Genomic DNA, 19,608 nt, shown 5'->3' on the forward strand with positions numbered 1-19,608 from the left:
TTTGGAGGATGTAAAGAAAAAAGAGCCAGACTCTTCTCAGAGGTGCACAGTGGTAGGATGAGAGGCAATGGACACAAGCTGCAACAAAGAAAATTCCTATTAAGTATTTGAAGAAACTTTTCATCATCGTAGCAGTCAAACACGGGAATGGGGCCCCAGAGAGGACATGAAATCTCCATCATTGGAGATACTCAAATTTCAGCTGGTCAAGTCCCAGAGCCACCTCTGACATACTTGGCCCTGCTTTGGGAAGGAGGTTGGACTTAAATGACTGTATAAATTATTCTGTGATTCTGCAAAAGATGCACCTTACACACATGTGCACCATGCACACACACACACACAATAGCCTTCCTTGTTGCTGTATGTGTCTGTAACTAATTTTAAGATCTACTGTAGTCTTTGGGTGGCTAATTGAGATACTTAATTTCTGTATTACAAAGGACTCATAGGATTTTGATTTCAGGAAATTGGCATCAATCCCTGCTGTGTATAGAGTCCAAACTTTTCCACATTTGTGATGAGATCAATAGACCATGCAAACAATAGCTCAGCAAGCTTACAGCCAGCAATAAATAAGATTATCAGAGAAATTCTAAATTCTAATGATTGTTATTGTAAGTCTCTGCTCAAAAACCTGGATTTTTGCTGCTCTTTATTGGTCCAGCCCCTCAGAACAAGAAGTAGGGTAGGTCTGGCTCTTTGCTATAGTAAGTTTATGGTAGCAGAAAGGACAAGAGGGAATGGTTTAATAGTAAGAAGTAGGATATTCCCCACTTAAACCCTTAGTATGTCTTCTGTGGGCATTAGTAGAGTATGGTAGCAAGCCATGTGACGACAGAGAATCAAACCTTTTATTACTATTTTATGACCCAAATCTGACAACTTTACATCAAATTGCAAATTGGACTTGTGTGCAGCATCCATTTCTATTGCTTTTCATACTATTTGATTTTGAAATTTGCAGAAACTATTCTAAAATATTCTCTTCCTTCCATCCATTTTTCCTCCCTTCTCCTTTTCCCTCACACCCTTTCTTTGAACAGCAAACCCTTGTCCTGTGCCTTTCATAATCCCAGAGAATGCCCTTCTATCCGAGGTGGATTTTTATGTTGGTCAGAACGTATCCATCAGGTGCAGGGAAGGCTACCAGCTGAAAGGACAGTCTGTGATCACCTGTAATGCTGACGAGACCTGGACTCCAGCAACAGCGAAGTGTGAAAGTAAGTACATGAGGTAGAGTTCTGCAGGGGCTTGGTACTTACCAGAGGGCTGGAACCCTCAGCTGTACCACACAGGAGCATGACAGCACAGACGTGTCAGCAGAGCTCTCCACCTAGATGCAAGTATTCTGGAAGAAGAGAGCTTTTGTCTGCTACTGCCGTTTGGAGAGGTCGGTCACTCTGAGAGATCCAGGCATATAAAGACAACCAAAGCAGTTCTACAGAAGAGCTATTTCTTCTTTCTTTCTACCTGAGTTGTTTCTTTAAAAGGATCCAGAATATGTATATGTGGGTTGATGCCCCAGGAGCATTCATGCTACTGTGTACTAGGCCCTACTCTAATTTTATTTTTGATTTACCTTTTGCAAGCACTGGAGCTGGGATTGGTTGTTGGATACCCTAAATATCCTGAGAATGATTCCTATGAGATTACAGGTGATGAGATGAGGGTTGTAGGGAGAGGTGCTGCCTTTTATTGTATTTATTGACACTGACAGAAGGCATAGTGTCCTTTTGCAGGCTTTTTGGCTTCTTGTAAGCAATATTGTTTAGTTTAGACAATGGCATCACCTCCCTCTACAAACATCACCTCGCTGTACAACCCCAGTCTCCTGTATATCCTGGGACCATCTGAAAGTTTCTGGTCTGTGTGGTGGATATAGCCACTGTTGCATTACCTAATGTTCCCGGCCATCTCCCTGCTCACTGGGTGTATGTACAGGTTCCCCCTGTGAGTGTCTACACCATGAAGAAACCCTACTTCCTGATTTCCCATCAGAGGTGTCTCTCTGGCCTTTCCCAGGTCCTTTGTGCAAAGCACTGTGTCCAGGGTTAGAAACTGTATTGTGTAGGCATTGCAGCTCACCAGCCTCTGGGTCATTTCTTTTCTTTAGAGATATCTTGCGGCCCCCCAGCTCACACAGAGAATGCTCTGATTCGTGGTAGCTTCTATCAGTATGGAGACATGATCACGTATTCATGCTACAGTGGGTACATGCTGGAGGGGCCACTGCGAAGCATTTGCTTAGAAAATGGAACATGGACAACACCACCTACCTGCAAAGGTGAGTCTTTTCCATGAACAGAATCATATCTTAACTTGCCATAAGCATGGAGGTGTCATCCTAGCTGCAATTAAAATTAAAGTGAAGTTTTTGCTAGTTTCAGTGCCATCATGGTTTCACCTGGGGCATATAAAGTACAGGGTATTGCTTTATTTTCAAGTGCAAGAGAGGGCTTCCACAATTTTTCTCTTTAGTCCTTGCTAATCTTACAGTTTCTTTTGCTACAATGTTGTATCCCACACCTAAGTTCCTCTCTTCTTGCATCTTTTGTGAGAAAGTGACAGTCATCTTTCTGACATGCTGTGCTGTTTTAAGCACTGCCAGACAGTTTTTCACAGTCAAAGATCAAGCACTGCAGAAAACAAAAGTAAGAGATCCAATGGGTGCTTATTCTTTCACTGTGTTTAGAGCTTGGCAGCTCCTGAAAATTGTTTTGCAATAAAATACTTAAGGATAGGTTGATACAGCTCACTAAAGAATACACACTAAGTACTGCAGAAATTCATGGTTTTAACAAAATACCAGAGATAAAGTGTAGCCTTTCCACCCTTGGCATATCAGCAGGAAAATGTCACTTTTTGGTTTGTTGAGCTAAAAAATTCCCTTGTTTAATTTACAAAATTAACTCTTTCACACTGAAGTTTTAAATGGAAAATGGGAGAAACCAACACAAAACATAGAAGAGATGATAAACAAAACAGTTAAAAACAGATATAAGCATCTTCAAACACTTAACTTAAAGTCAGGGATGAGGTGTAGGAAAAGGGTTAAGAGGGCTTTGATGGAAAAGACCTTGTCATCTGCCGTTTCCCCGTGTCATCTGCCGTTTCCCTGTCAGAAGCTTGACTAGCCTTCTGATGGGTAGCTATAGAGCAATGACTTAGCTGCACCTTGAAGTCTTATCTCAGATGGCATAACAGCAACCATACTATACACTGAGCCTTACGTATTTCGTTTAGAAACATGAGTATTAAAAGCAAAAAACCTTAGGGCACGTCAGTGACCAGTCACAAGCCACTGCATTCCCTAAGCTCGAGAACTCCCACAGAAGAGGGAAGGTGCCAGAACGCTCATCTAGGAACATAAGACCCATCATCAAAGTTCTCAGGTCTGCCTCTCCTCCTACAAGTCTCAGCTCCTTGTGTCCAAAATAGAAGCAACAATACTACTTCCCTCCTTGGGGATTTTCTGTTTAGGTCAGAAGCCCGTCGGAGATGGAGGATTCTATACTGTGCCAAGCCTGACTAATTAAGGTACCCCCATCAGTTTCTTTATATGTATTCTGGCAGCAAAACATCTTGAATTTTAAGACCTAATCAAGATGAGTTGCCCTCAGAGCAGGCACTCTGTTAAAATTCTGTATCTGATAGTTATAATTGCCTTGCCTAAAAATCACAGATCAGTAGATCGTTTTGAGGAGACCCAAAGCCAGAGAAGTGGGCTTGTAACTCCTGAATGTTTCAGGAATAGAGAAGCTGCCCCTGAAAAAACAGTTTCTCCTGGTTATGTGACCATGTCTTGCCATTGCCATGAAGAATCACCTGTCAAGTAGCCAAGTAGAGATTTACAGTAAAAGCACATGAGTTACTTCAGCTGTCAAGAGGTATCCAAAAGTCCTGTTAGAAATTTACACTTGCAAAGCACTGAGCCCTTTCTGAAAAGTTTGCCAAGTATCTCATCATTTCTTTCTAAACTGTGGTGGCTAGAGAATTCAAGGGATGGCTGCATAATAGCTACTCTACCTAAGCTAGAATTCATTAGCAAAACTATTTGTGTACATATAGATTCTTCAGCTGCCCCTTTAATGTTGCCAACTTTACTTTTTATTATTATTTAATATTTGTTACACAGAATCCTACTCTATGCCAAGGGCTTTAGCTTTCTGCTAAGAGAGGTTCTTGCTACTGGTTACTAGAAAGCTGGAAGGTCTGATTTACAAAGCACTGTCAAACATGTGTCCTCTGTTTGCTACACCATGGAGTCTACTGGGACTGTTCAGAGGAATAAATATTAGGGAAAATTCTTTCAAAAAATGAAGTGATGAGGCGGACAGATGATCAGGGTGTAGTACAGCAAAACAAAGCAGAATAACCTGTCTTTTGGTGTATTAAGGGAGAGGAATAACAATTCCCCCTCCTCTTTTCACCTAAAATGGGAACTAAAAAGGCCCAAAGATGTTTCTGAGAAACACGTGAAAACACAAACCTGTGTTTTCATGACACATGTCAAAATAATCTTTCAAAACTGCTTTATAATTCATTTGAGGGATTTGCCTAACAAAAGACCTACACGACGCAAGCCTTTGTGGTCTACATCAGAAGTGACATGAAAGCACTCTTTGTAATGACTCATGCTGTATTTCTTGTTTTTGGCTCTGTGATTTGATTATTAATGTGTCCTAAGCTTGCTTGAAACGTTCTGGCCCGGTTGAACAGGTTCGTTAGCGTAAATATTATAATTAAAAAGCAGATGTCATTAGCCTCTTTGGGAGAGCTCTCACTACAGCTGCACTTGCCTGAATCACTGCTGGTTAGAGGTTGCAGGCCAGATTCTGATCTGAGTTTCAGGGGTGACAAGTATTAGCCTGGATCTGCCGATCATAAACACTTGCAGGACTCGGCAGGCTGCACAGATGCACACAGCTTGTCTGACTCCCAATTTGTTCTCTCTGAAATGCTCTAAAATCTGTGGGTTTTTTGTCTGTTTGCTCTCTGCCCACATCTTGCAGACTGGGAGTGGTCAGTGTGGCGCTGCCAACCAAAAAGTTCATACCCTGTCAGCAAACAAGCATTATGAGAGGACAGCTGAAGCATGGAGGAAATCGTTCACTTGCAACCACAGAAAAGCTTTTTGGCAAAGCTGAGAACAGATACCAGAAGTTATTTTTTCCCCTTCTTACCCCGGTTTGTCTTGCAGCAGTGTAATGCTCTTGTGTCCTGTGGAGATAACTCTCAGGTGTGGATTAACAAGGGGATCTCAAAGATTAAGATTGATACCATGGATGTGAGATCTGCTGCCACTAACTGAAGTCACAGCTAATGGTCCTCATTCTCTCCCCAGCACATCAAGACTGCATTTGCCCTGCTCGCTTTTACAATAGCAGAAAAAGAGAATGAGATCCCAGCTTAACTTCCTGCCCTAAGCCTTTCTCTGTTCTTGACTGTTGAGTGAAAAATAATCCCCACAGCTACATACACAGAGTCTCTGCCTGCCTAAGTTGGTATATAACAAGTGCACACCTAGGGATGATACTGTCTTACTCATTCGGTTGCACAAGCAGGGCCTGGGCAGAAGTGCAGAAAAAGCCTATCTGCCTGAGATCCTGGATCGCTGAGCAGAATGGAGTTGCCATCCAAAAGCGAGTTCTGTAACTCATGAAATATCCACATGTTCTCCATTGACAGAGAGAAAATACATTTCAGAGACCATTTTTCATGGGCTTTGAATTTAACGTAGGATATCATTTATACACAAACCTTTTACCTCCCATCCCATTACACATTCATGGGATATTGTTTAAGTGGTGCGGATCACACAAAGCTTTAAATGGGTTTTGATTCAACTTCGTAATTTTGCATTGCACAAAGGAAATCTGTTTGGCACACTATTCTGCTTTAGTCAACATGCAGAGACAAGCTGTCTGCGTCGTTGTAGATATCTTTACAACAAAAATTATTCAAAATACCTGTTAAAATACTGCAACTTCTGTGAACCTGACGGGGCCTAAGGACTCTTCCCATTCTCATTATCATTATCTCCCTAACATTTGACAGGGAGGCTTCTGAGATTGAAAATTAAAATGGCAAAAGCTTTGGCCTCATTTCAACAGACTACAAGCTGTAGTTTGCAGTTTGGCATGGCTTAGCTGCATGAGTGACTCAAGTTTGGCTCTATCAGGGGAAGATTTGCATTCTTTCCAGTGTGGAGCTCAGGTCTGAACAGTGTTTCAGTGTGCTAAACCACTGTTTGTATTTAATAGTAACATTGAACAAGATCTGAAACAGTCAAAGCCTAAACTCATATTTTGCTCACCTAGTGACTAATTAAAGATAGGATGCAATTAACAGTTCAGACTGAGTTTCCTGAGGTTACTCTGTGCTCATAACTACCACTAATTAGAAGTTAGTCTGATTACTTATTTGTTCTGTCGTATCGACTTGAAGCCACAATTTTTGATCTTCTTATGTAGTATGTACACCAACATGACAAGGAGTGTACTTCCTCTAATGATCTTTAAGTCTAACATGTTTGTACTTAGCTTGCCACCCAATTTTGTAAAGCAGTTCTGGTTTCCCTGGATGTGTTAGCCAAGATAGGGTGCAATGTCATAGAAACAATGATGAAGTCCAAAGTCTGTCCATGCTAGCCATGGGCTAGCATGATAGACCCCACTTCAAATTCCTCACTTTTATGATCAGGTACTTATTAACAGGTGTGAGAGCCAAGGAGCACCAGTCAGCATGAATGCCAAGTGAAGTTTGTAATCACACTTTGGGTTCCACATGTAAACACTTCACTGTACCACTGCTGCACCCTTGTTGGTCACTCATTACACTGGATGATAGCACAAAAACAATTGCTTGTTCTACCACAGTGTTTAATCTTACTTTTGACAAATCCTGTATTATGCCAGACAGCATTATCTTGGTGTTTCATACCAAGGTTAGAAGAAAGCATGATTTTATTTTGGAGTTAATTTGGGGGGGGGGGGGAAATAGTAATAGTTTTTTTAAGGGTATTTTGCTTTGTCTGTTTTACAAAAATGATCAGGGGGGGAAGAAAACAAAGCATATTGTCAGCCTTGAAACATTGTCCAAATAATTTACTCAACTACACTAAAAACTTCTGAGTTTTCATTCTTGCCATGGAAAATGGTTCCCATGCTCTTGCTCACAGTACCTAGTCAGACACAACAGAGCCAGAAAACGATGCAGCCCTTGAAATCAAAAGTTCTGTTTCTGAACTTTACTTTATTCTACTCTAAACTTTACAACTGCAAATATCTGTGCAAGATGCTGGATTACTAAGCTTCTAAATAACCATCTTGAGTTTGTCATGGAATTGTATTGTTTTCAGCTGTCTGTCGGTTCCCATGTCAGAATGGTGGCATCTGTGAGCGACCAAATGCCTGCTCATGTCCAGATGGCTGGATGGGTCGTCTCTGTGAAGAGCGTATGTATATCATCCCTAAGTGTAATTTTAAGGATGCTCTAGGTAAGACAAGTGAATTTACTGCAGTGAACCAGGTGGGAAAATTAAAGGCATAAGAGACAAAACCATAAAAATCATTACTTTATTCGGGTTGATGAATTAGAGAGAACAGAAAACTGATTGCTTGTTTCTAGACAAATGACCATCCCCTGACATCTCCAAACCAAAACAAGCACTTTTTTAATTGATGCAATTTTGTTTGTGGGTGCTCTTTTATTATGATTGAAGAACAACCTGCTTCAGTTCTCCAAAGTCTGTTTCTAATAGCAAAACATGATAGTTTGGGGGAAGGAGCAGGGGTTAGAACAGAAGAGATGTGAGTGTTCTGATGGTGGCTGCATCTGGTTTTTTGCTTTCTCTTTTAATAGTATGTGATTATGAACCTGATCAATACATGTTCAAATAATGCAACTGTGTCACCTTTTCCATGCTGTCCTTCCTGACCTGTGTACCTGTACCCTGCAAATTCTGGGCTGGCTTTTGCTGGCCTGGATCTCTGAATAGTTAGAGAGCTGGATCTGTTCTGGTTGAAAAGAGCTAAATCTGATTCTTGGGTCTGTCAGAGATTCCCTGGTTGGCATTGGGAATGCCAGTTTTTGCCATGTTTCCCATTTTTTTCGTGATGATCTTAGCACAAGGAATTTGGGAGGGTTAACCCTTTCATGCTGGCATAGCTGCTGCATGAGAAGCCTTATTACTGTACACAGTTAGGCATGGGTCTGCATGGATAGAAAAGGAAAGTACCCTTACTGTATTTAGTACTCTGTATGGCCCTGATGCAAAGCTTTAATGTGTCCAAGAACACCTGCAGCCGAGGTGGTGTCACTGTCCCTGGCTCTGAGTATACATGGAGACCTACAAAAAGATGTGGCACCTCCTCCTGTAGTTTATGAAGAGGAATGTGGTTCAAGCATTTTGCTAGGTAAATGTATCACATCTTAAAATGGTCCTCTGAATCTGCCTTTGCAGCTTTGAGGTCTTCTCTGTGGTAGTGTCAGTTCCACAGGGCACATATTAGCTGTAGATACAGAATGAGGAGAAGAGGTTTTCAGCAAGTTTTGTCCTTCTGCATTTAGAGAAACTCCAGCTATGTGGTGCATTCACACAAACCCCGTTCCTGTCCCTCTGTCTGTCAGTACCACCATAGCCAGACATGCAAACTCAGCCCTGTATGTTTCACAGTTTCAGCAGAAGATGACGGAGCCCTGTGTGTGGCAGAGTTGTGTTTGGTATGCCACAATTGACTTCCTTATCTTACCATTAGTAATGATATTTAATGCATTTTTCAGGATGAGAGGACAGATTTTATGCCCCCAGTCATTTTGGTCTGTCATCCCAATTCAGACCCTGTTTTCCTGTATGAGGAAAATGAATAGGCAGCTGACTAGCAAGATCACACTTCATGCAGATATAGGCACTAGCTCTCTTTTTTTTTTTTTCTTGTTTAGTTTGGCATAGGTAGTGGGGAGAGGGGAAGGGGATTGCCAGGTTAGTGCCACCTCAATTTTTCAGCATTGCTTGTCAAGCAAGGTGCACTGGTGAACAGAAAAGATAGGTTTACTCTTTGGAGTTGAGGGCCTGTTCTGGAAGTCAAAGTGATTTTTGAGTGCTAGCATTGAGCACTGATCTGTCAGGATCAGGCCACAGGTAAGGCCACAGAGCTCTGACAGAATTCACTCACCTTGTAGTTCACAATACATTTCAGATAATCAGAGTCATCTTCCTGAGCGGGGCCTGACCACCCTAAAAAACATGCAGAGCACTACTAGTTTAATGATACAGACAAGTGATTCTTGGTGGTATGAGTTAGTACTGTGAGCTCCATAGAAGTTCACTATTCTTTTCTTATCGAGGCTGACTGCACCTGCTCAGCTTGACCTCTGCTGTGCAGCGGAACAGGAAGAACATCTGCATCAGTCCTCTGCAGCCCACATCCACCCTTCCAGTATAAAGCTTCACTGGAAGTGCCACTCAGGGGTCCCAGTTTGAGACCCAGCTCAACTCTTGCTCTTATTAGAGCATGTTCACACAAGTATTTCATTCAGTTAGGGTAGTGGAAATGGTGGTTTTGTGAAGGTACTTGAGTCATGAATAGTATGCACCTTGGACAGTTTTGCAGATCTGCTCACAGGAGCCTTACAGTTTGATTGGTTCTCAGTCCAGAGGCCATCAGCTGCTTTGTTTCATCCCCAAAGCTTCCAGCTACAGTCAGCCTGTTGCACCAAAAATGCGTTGTATCAAAGCTGTCTTTCCATGGGGGGCTTGTAGTGTCACCTGTTTGAGCATGTTTTCACTGGCCCAGACCAAGTGCTTTTCCATGGGCAGGGCAAAGATTAACTTATTTTGGATGTCACATTGTGGGACCCCAGGCAATCCACAATCAGTGCAGTTGTTTGTAATTAAAGCATGAACTGATTTTGTTAGCCACTGTCACAGAAGTGGGCAATGTCTGTGGATATGACATGTGAGAAACAAGCAAACAGCCCTGCTCAGTTCCAGTGAGCACAGAGCCTACAGGCATCTGAAGGACTCTAGCAATTGCTCCAGTCTGTCCATTTGTTTGTCATCATTCCTCCTCATTTCTGGCTGTCATGCCAGTCATATTTGCTGCTCATGCCTTCTGGGTAGATCCTACTCAACGCTGCTGATGCTGCATGCAAACACTTAGAGAGGTAGTAGAGTTTCTAATTAAACATAAGTTCATTTCTTGCACACTTTGTTCTTTGCTTTCATGGAAGATAATTCTTTCACTGGTTCTCTTCTCCTCTCCTTAGCAATATGCATTCTGCCGTGTCTCAATGGAGGTCGCTGTGTAGCCCCTTACCAGTGTGACTGCCCCCCTGGATGGACTGGATCGCGCTGCCATATGGGTAAAACTCCTTTCACCTGCATTCTTTTCTCACTTTTTGTGACTCTACTATCAATACCTAGCACAGTTCAATAAGGACTCTGTAGAACTACTAAGCTTCTCACAGGAAAACCCAGGCCTGCAATAGTATTCCTGGAGTATTTGCTGTCCCCAGCTGCAAACTATTTTCAGAGTGGCCCCTGATGAGTCTTCAAAATCCTCAGAAAAGTTTGCTCACAGAAAGGACAGACAGCATTCACAGGAGCGCTCTCTGCAAAAAGTGGTGCAGAGGAGAGAGGATTTCCAAAGAGAACAATAAAACTACTGTCAATTTCAAGAAGAGTTAGAATTTCATTTTCATCTTCAGCACATGCAGGTCACCATTAAACTCATAAACAAGCCGCAGGTACAACAGAGGTTTTTCACCAAATAGCTGTATGATTTGGGAGATTCCCACTTACTGCCTGAGTTCTGAGCTAGGCAGGAGGGCAGAGCAAAGCAAGGATTTGTTTAAGGATGGTTGATTTTAATGGGTACATGGTACTCCTGTAAGGTACTATGTACATGGTACCTGGGTACCTTACTTCAGGTATCATTTAAGTTCTCTGAACAAATTTAACGTGCACTGCATTTTACTAGATCTCTTACTTGCACCTCACCAAGGCTGAAGGGCATGTAGCACACCAAAATAGTGAGGGGAGTGATTCTTGGCTCCAGACCCATGTCCTGGCAAGTCAGCCTTTGTCAGATGAGACTGGTTTGCAATTACTTGAACCCGAGTTTGGGCTATATGATTCCACATCAAAGCTAAACAAATGTCAGTTTTCAAAAGGCTTGTCTCTGTGGAAATAGTCAGTAAAACTTAGAGCAGTTGAGTGATCATTGAAATGTCTTTAAATCATTATTAAATCTCAATCACTAATGTTAACTGTTTTTAAAAATTATTTTACAGTTTGTTCACTGTGTTTTTATTGTCCAGGTGCTCCTTAACTGATTGTTAACAGGGCCTTAACATGAAATCCCAGTTTTGCCTTCCTGCAAGACTCTGGAGTGGCTGATAGCGTGAACTGGAGGAGGAATATGTGCTTTTCTTAATGAATGTTCATATTACTTGTTCAGCTGATAAGAATAGTGAGTCAGGGCGATAAGCTGTGTGACACACTGCAAACCCAGTCATCCTGCAGCAAATTGAAATTACAGTGAACATTTTTATTCAGAACTACTGTCTTTTGAAGGGACACTTACCTAGCATATAATGCATCATTCCTTCTCATATTTCACAAACTTTGCAGCTACAACAGCATAGGTGATTCAGGAGGATAGATGGCTTTTTCACTTTTGGGCCAGCAATTCAAATCTGTTTGGACTGACTTGTTTTTCAGTAGCTACAAAAAGAATTCTAGTGAGCTACTGCATCTGTGCCAAACCCATTCATAAAAGCTCATAACCACTTCTCATGAAGTTATTAAACCACTCTTCATTTTAGTTACTGGTCTTGACCTTTTGCCATGACAGAGCAAAGTGAAATGAGAAATACTTGGATTAACTGCTGATCTCAGAGGAATAATTATGTGCATAAAGGGAGAGCTAAAGATGTTTCATTCATATGCTCTATTCCAGAATCAGAAGTCATTTTCAACATGAGAAGCTTGGTGCACTTAATTGCACAGGGATGGTCCACCTCTATAACCTCGTTCTGTTGTTTGTTTGTATTTGGCCCAGAGGAATTGGAGGAGTGTATTTCCATCTCCTTTTGCATTTCTGTGATTACTTATTCCTATTTTCTGTAATTCCATATTAATCAGTGTTTCCTGATGCATATTCCTTGCAAAAATAATACTCCGCAGATGTGGTCATTGGTATCTTTAGGTCTGTCCTCTAGATTTAGTGTTACCGGCTTAAAAGACTTTATGTCTTTCAGCTTTCCTGTGATATAAGTATCTGCATTTGAAGGACCTGCGTTTGAAGGACTCTAAATATGTTCTGTAAATTGTATGTTGCTTTATCATCTAGTCTCAAAATTGATAGGAAAACTTGAAGCTTTGACTCTTGTTTGGTTACTTGGTGTCCTTCAGTTAGGCTGTTACACAAAAGCAGGTTGCAGCCATTTCACCTTTATCCCAGCACAACGTGATCAGGGAAGCTAGTGTTTGTTCTCTAATTCAAATGTCCTGTATCACCCAGTCACAACTCTTACGGCTATCCAGTGTCTTTCAGGAGCTTTGTATTACTCTCTGCTTCCTTTCCTTACCTCCATACAGTACTCCTTCCTTGCTGTTGATCTGTAAATGGCTTTCTGACCTTTAACTTCCTCTGTTTATGCTGTCTCTTTCTATACTTTTTTACCAGGTCTGGTGTCTGCTTGTCTTGGCTATTGTCTAGCTGTCATATTCCTTTCAAATAAACACCAACATTTAAACACCCACATTTTCTTCCTAGAAATAAGGCCTATTCTCCTGTTGATCTTCTGCCTCTTCTCTTCTAGTTTCTCCTCCTGCTTCCACTAGCATTCCTTCTATTGCCTCAACTTGAGGCAAAAAGAAGAGAATTTTTAAGGCAACGTAAAATAATACACTGGCTGTTTCATGCAGCTCATACACTGCAGCAGATAGCAAAAGTAGTAGAGAGGGACAAATCACATTCAGCACAGATGTGCTTCTAAGGCTGCTCTTTTCAGAGCAAACCTTCTTTCACAACAGACTCACAGCTGATGTTTAATATTGTCGCTTTGAGAGTAGTCTGTTCTTAACAGAATAATGCAGGCTGAATTTTCAATGCCCTGTTCCTTAATCAGCTTGTTCTAAGTGTGCTCATTAATGCAACTCTGTGTTTGTATTTGTATGCAGCTGTTTGCCAGTTGCCTTGCTTAAATGGTGGGAAGTGCATACGTCCAAATCGGTGCTATTGTCCTTCATCGTGGACTGGACATGACTGCTCTAGGTAAGTGTTGCTGAGTCCCACAGCTACACCAAAGCACACCCTACTGTACACTAAATCTGAAGAACGTGCAATTAGTTTTGCACATTCTGAGCATCTCTAGATCCTGAAAATCAGTGGTCATTGGATGCCTCATGATATATGGGCAATCTGGAAAGACCTTAGAGAGTCCTCTTTAAGTAGCCTTATTTTTAATGATGTGAATGGAAATGTCTGTTGTGATGTAATACAGAATGTTCTTCAGGAAATTTGGGTGGCCTACTGTGTACAAGTGTTCATTTTGAACTGTATATACCTCAGCTGGCTCCAAGTTCAAGACCAGGGTCATGCAACAGGTGTTATAAATAATAGCTCTTCTTGCACGTGGTGTTGAGTGATTTAATCATTTAAAGAGTACAACACAGTGCCTCAGAGTCAAGTCCCAGTTCAGATCACCTGGCAGTGTGGTCCCTGTATCAAGAGCCCCAAGGATCTGGTTCTCCTATGCTCTGTTTTAGAGAGTTTTACTGGTGCTTGTGTTTTGGTTTGCTGATTCTTGTCCAATGGGACCAGTAGTGGACTGGGTTTTCAAATCAGTGAGCCCCATCACCATGCAAGGCAGCATGTACAAGTCTTAGTTGCAGCTTTGTTTTTTAAAGTTAACTTGTGAAGTTTGGGTGTTTGACTTCGAGGGCAGTCTGAACAGGACTCAGTTTTTCATTGGAAAGCTGTTTTATTTCATGCTGCCATTAAGAGCCATTTACATCCCTGAAGAGGGAAGGCAGGTGGAATGGTAATGATGTTGTTGTGGTCAAGAATCAGATACAGTAACAAAACATGCAGCATGAGTTCTCCTGCTTCCTGCATGGAATATTAACGAGCGCCATGAAACACATGCTAGCAGAAATATTTATACCTCAATTCACATAGGCTCCTGCTGAACACATTGGTCATTATCCTGGAGAGCTAAATAAATTAACAGCTGAATATTAATATTTTTCTCTGGGATACAGACAAAGCCTGTGACATTGTACATTTTTTGTGTACTTTCTGGACAGGCAGTGACAGACATTCCTCCCTGTCTCTCTGATACACTGTTTATCTTAAAGCTATAGAAAAGATGCTTGTTTGAGAAATTGTCCAAAATTAATAGTTTTAATTTGTCAGCTGTGATTATTTATGCCTAAGTGAAGCAACTTAAATGTACTGCCAACAAACAGCATCCAGCTTTAGACTGAAAGCTACACATCTAAAGTCTGATAGTATTTCCATTTAGGACATGAAACAGAGAAGCCCAGATCCAGTGGATTTAGCAGTCAAAACTTATGGAGTTTATTTCTGAAGCAGAGCAAAGTTTCAGGCTCTTACCAAACTGCACTCTCCTTGTTTGTTTTTTTTGGTCCAAGTCCACAGCTCTGTGCAGCATTATGAAGTCTGAGGGAAGGTGGATCATCAGCCCTACAGGCTTGTGGTCTAGCAGCTCATCCCTTCAAGAGCTGTTTGAGAGGAAGTTTCCCACACAGAACTGTCAGGGTGGAAGGAAGGGGACAGAAACAAGCATTGAGATCTGTTAATCTGATTTTGTTAAGCTTTGGCCTTAGCCACTGGTGACTCTTTACAGTGTACAGTCCTGTCTGAAGACCCAAAAACAGTACAGGCAGAACAGGAGTAAATGCCATAGTAGCAAAGATTTTCTGTTGCAGGTTAACTAGGTGTGATTTACAAGGAGAAGCTAAAAGGGTCAAAGGCTTTATCAGCATCCAGGACAAGATTAGCTCCAAACCACTCTGTGATGAGTCATGAGGCATTAAATGCCAGATGCCTTTATTCCCCAGGCCCACCCTCTGCCCCGCTCAACATGCCGTCTTGAGCTGTGGCTCTCTAATCCCTGGTATACTTTCAGACACCCCCCTCTTGTGCCTCACTGTTGATCTTGTTTGGTATGTTCAGTGCAGCACTGATTTTATTTTGTTTGGGTTTTTTGACACAGGAAACGGAAGACTGGATTCTATCCCTTTTAACATCAGAGCAGCAGTTCTACATTCAGATACCTTTCTTCAGCCGAGGCACCAGGGCTTGGAATCCAATGCATTGTAAATCAAATCCATTGCTTCCCTTCCCCCCACAGCTCCCTTGTTTTATATTTTATTTTGTGATACATTTTTACTATACCTTTCAATTTTTAAAGAAATCCTCTGTATTGTTCATTTACAAAAGTATTATCAAATATATGCTGCTACACACACACCATACACACATACACATACAAATGTAAAGATTCCTACTGTCCACTGAGGAAGTGGTTGTGTAAAGTGAAGTCCTTCCCATTTCTTACATAGAGTAAGCTAATTAAACCATACTATACTGCCAACTGTGATTAAACAGAATGTGGCAATTTTACTTACCATCTGCCAAAGCATACTGCTCTCCAGCAACTCAACAGTAAAGAATAGTTACACAAGGCTAACAGAGCCGCTAAACTTTGTGTTGGGCCTGTTTCTGAACTCATGTTGATGTAAATTAGAAGTACATGTGATGAAGTCCATGCTATAACCACAGTTTCTGGTGGGCATAAGAAGAAGATTCTGTAATGTATGTTATGTGACATTAACATCATTGGAGAGTGACTTCATTGAAGGCATCAGCATGAATTTTACCTGAGATGTATCGGTAAAGTAGTCAAAATGTAAAAGACATGAGAAAACATTGTAACTCAGAGAAAGGTGGATCGAGTCTAGTCAACAAGAGCCTTTGAGACTTTTTGGCTTGTAAGCAGTTCAGGTCTAAAGCTGGATAATGCAGGATCCAGCAGTGGGAAGCAGGCGAACCATGGAACACTGCACTTCCCACTTGCCATGGGACTCAGCACCTGCCTGTAACCACCATCCCTTTCCTGTGTAAATTGTGAAACACATGTCTAGCAGCTGTCTGCTAGGTGAATGCTTTTGATGCATGGGATTTGGGTCCCAAAGTTTGATTGCCCCTAAGATGGAGGGAGAAGGCACCAGTTAAGTTTATAGGTGAAACTTTGCTTACAGAAGGGTTGTATTTATGTTATGCAGAACCCTCAGAGAACTGGAAAATGCCTCTCTTGAGTACGCACACAGGCAGAAATGCTCAGCTGAGTGAGAAGTACTGAGAGCACACCTGCTGTCAGGTTTCTCTTTATCACACCGTTGTTCCCACTGCATCTGAGTATAACACACACCTGAATGCCATCAAGTCATGCTCTAATGAACTGAGATGGTAAGATTTTCCTGTGGTTAAGCAGGGTGGTGGAATTACAAGGTGGAAATCAGATGCATTTTTTGAGGTCCAATGATTGGTACTTATCGTCAGCAAAGAGGCTGATCTGTGAAAGAAGACATTAGAGTGAGAACCTGAGCATCATTAATCAGAATCTCCATTTTTCCCAGTAATAACAGAAAAGTGTGACTTGCAGTCAGCACTGGGAAAGAAGGATGAGAAATGAATTTTACCTTCTGTAGCATTCCTGCTTAGTTACCCCCTGGATTAAGAGTGTGCAGAACCTGCCCCACCCTTCCCCCGTTTATAGATTTACCTTCCTTTTATGAATGCATGAATTTGGACACAGAAAAGTGATATGACACCAAAATAAGCTCACAGTAATAAATACTGACAACTGATGGCTGTTAGCCCAAGACCAGAAATGGGAAAGAAAGAAACAAGCAAAGTTGTGAGCCAGTAAGAGCTTTCAGCCAATTAAAAGAAAAACAGATAGGTAAAAAAATAGGAGTCATTAGGGGATCAGATTAATGTGAATGTAGATTCCTTCCCAGTGGGAGCTGCAGCCAGCTGAAAAGTTGTTGTTTCAGCTCCCACAACCTTCTTTTTCTAATGGACTCTGCTAGCACGTAGCAACAATCTTCTGTCTCCCAGCTCCACAGCCATTGATGTTTACAGCTTTGACTGAAGTTAGTGGTTGGTAAATAATGTCTGCATTTCAACCCATAGTCACCACCATTTGTAGGTGCTTTTTACCTTGACCTCCTGGCTGCCTCAACAGTGTATCAGTGGAAGCTGCAGCGAGCAACATGGGGCTTCTCAAGGGAAAGAGTGCATGGCTGAGAAAAGCAGATCTTTATTTACATGTCACCCTTTTCCAGGGTGCTTCTCTGGTGTGTGCCCTGACTCTGCCCTGGTGATCTCCAGAGCAGAACGGCAGTGGTGAGGACAGTGCATAGAGCTGGCGGGACATTGTTCGAGACTTCAGGGCTGTGGGATGGCTTTTAGCACTACAGCTTCACACTAGTGACTAGTACACGGAGTCCGGGGATCAACCCAGTCAACACGTTTCATAAGGAGACGTGGTGGTAGGGCAGAGCAGCTGGAACTAGAGGCTGTTATATTAATGCTGTTGATGTTTTGATACTTGCTGGAACACTTTCCCCTCCCTACCCAGTACTGTATTGTCATTTATGTCACTGCTTGTTGTGTGTTTTAAACGACTTCTGTGTGATGCACTTTACACTGTAAATAAAGTTGCACCCTGTTTAGTACCCATATAGAGGCAACATTGTGCTCTTCTCTTAATGCCTCACAACAAAAATATCGGCCTACCCTTTAGGACCTGCTGACAAAGCCCAGGTATTGGGGAAATGGAACTCCACTCAAGGGAAAAGACAAAATAATTGCCAGTAATCTTAAAAGGATGTGCTGGATTGGTCCAGGTTTGATCTTTGAATAACAATGCAGTTAGCACATAATTTTTCAAATCCTTTCTGCTGCTAGAGCATATTTTAAAATCTGTAAGGGCCAGATTTACCACTGGCATAAACAGATGCATTAAAACCTGCTTCACTCACTACTTATACCAGATAGAGATACGGCTTGTTTTATTCTGCACCAGTACTGGAATTTTTAAAGCTATGGAGATACCCATATTCAAAGACAGTTGAGTTAAAAATGTACTATAGCAGAAATAAAACTTTATAACTCAAACACTACTCCTCCAAGCAAGCATATATGGCATAGCAGTCAAAAGATTAAGGGTGTGGGGTTTTTGAAGGTAACGTTAGTAAGCCTTTCAATGTTTTGCTACATAGGTGTAAGTAGAGACTTTGAAGTGCAAAAGGCGGTCAATGTTTCCTAGCCACCAGCCCAAAAGGTGGTGTGAGGTTATAGGCATTGTTGTTAATGGAGCCCTGAAATTTGATGTGCATCTGATAGAAAAGATGCAAGTTTACATCTCAAATTTACAATCCTCCAGATCCTGGTAATAATCCTGAGTGGGAACAGCTGGGCTGCCTTTGCACATGGACTCAGATCTTGTGCACGCTGTACAGGGTACAGAGCACTACCTTATTTAAAAGGAAGTGTAAGAATCACGATCTCTCCCTCGCCCTGTCCACTTTGCCATGAAAACCAAACAAGCTGAAATGATGAAGGGAGTCTGCTAACACCTGTGTCTCTCTGCTCGTGGCAGTACAGTGGGAAAGATATGAGTGTCAGCTCTGATCTCGGGTGCACTGGACAGGGTCAGTGTGTGCCAGTGGTTGTTACCGTGAGGATTTACCTTTTTGCTGTGAGGACAGTTTGAGTCTCTTGCATCTCAGCGCAGGAACAGTTTGTGCATCTCAGACTCGTCTTACAGCAGTTTGGACCCTCACTCTGGAGAGGATCCCTGCTGCTTTTACTGCACTGCAGATACTTTTCTGGGAGAGTGCGCCCTGACCATGCATTTCCAGCAGTGAGAGACGAGCATTGCAGTACCCAGAGGCAGGCCGGGTGGAATATGCAGCACCATCTCTTTCTCTAAGGTTATTTCCACTCACGCACATGAAGCAGAGCACTTCTTCACAAATGGTCCCATTTATGACGAGCTCCTCTCGCAGAACCAGGGCTGCATTTCCATTACTCTTGCTTTCTAGGCAGACATGTTGCTAGTGCCTGCCAATATCAAGGTCTGCATGTTTGCCACCTCTCCCAGCTGATCTCGAAGCAGTATAAAATCTGGTGCTCTTCACAAGCTTATTGATGTGGTTCTTTGGCACAGGCTGGTCCATCCTGCCAGATGTTGCTCTTGTGGATGGACCAGCGTGGCTGCCTTGTGCTACAAGAAGCACCATGCATGGCCTAGTGGATAGGACACTGAGTTTCCCCCAGCCAGTGGCAGACTGTGTCACCACAAGAAAGTCACTTCAAGTCTTACCATTTTACAGGCCAGATGAGCCTTTCCTTCTCCTCCAGGGTGCTGCAGATGAAAGCAGACAGATGAGATCTAAGCAAAATTATCATCATTATTAATGGTAGCCCTTCTGCAAATACCATCCATACACCTTGCTGATAGCCCAGTGGACCAGTACTAACCTCAATCTTCCCAGTC

General features: G+C 42.1%; 1 protein-coding gene across 1 annotated transcript in view; it reads left to right on the top strand.

The window, feature by feature from the left end:
• Positions 1-17,788, top strand: part of SVEP1 (sushi, von Willebrand factor type A, EGF and pentraxin domain containing 1) — a 132,305-nt gene extending 114,517 nt beyond the window's left edge. The window contains exons 45-50 of the mRNA XM_074856279.1: positions 1,047-1,223; positions 2,117-2,287; positions 7,364-7,459; positions 10,273-10,368; positions 13,193-13,286; positions 15,253-17,788. Of these exons, the coding sequence (XP_074712380.1) occupies positions 1,047-1,223; positions 2,117-2,287; positions 7,364-7,459; positions 10,273-10,368; positions 13,193-13,286; positions 15,253-15,283 (665 nt within the window). The 3' untranslated portion in view covers positions 15,284-17,788. The remainder of the gene's footprint in view (positions 1-1,046; positions 1,224-2,116; positions 2,288-7,363; positions 7,460-10,272; positions 10,369-13,192; positions 13,287-15,252) is intronic.
• Positions 17,789-19,608: the final 1,820 nt, after the last annotated feature.

This window comes from Strix uralensis, chromosome Z (assembly GCF_047716275.1).
Source record: "Strix uralensis isolate ZFMK-TIS-50842 chromosome Z, bStrUra1, whole genome shotgun sequence".
Taxonomy (NCBI): domain Eukaryota; kingdom Metazoa; phylum Chordata; class Aves; order Strigiformes; family Strigidae; genus Strix; species Strix uralensis.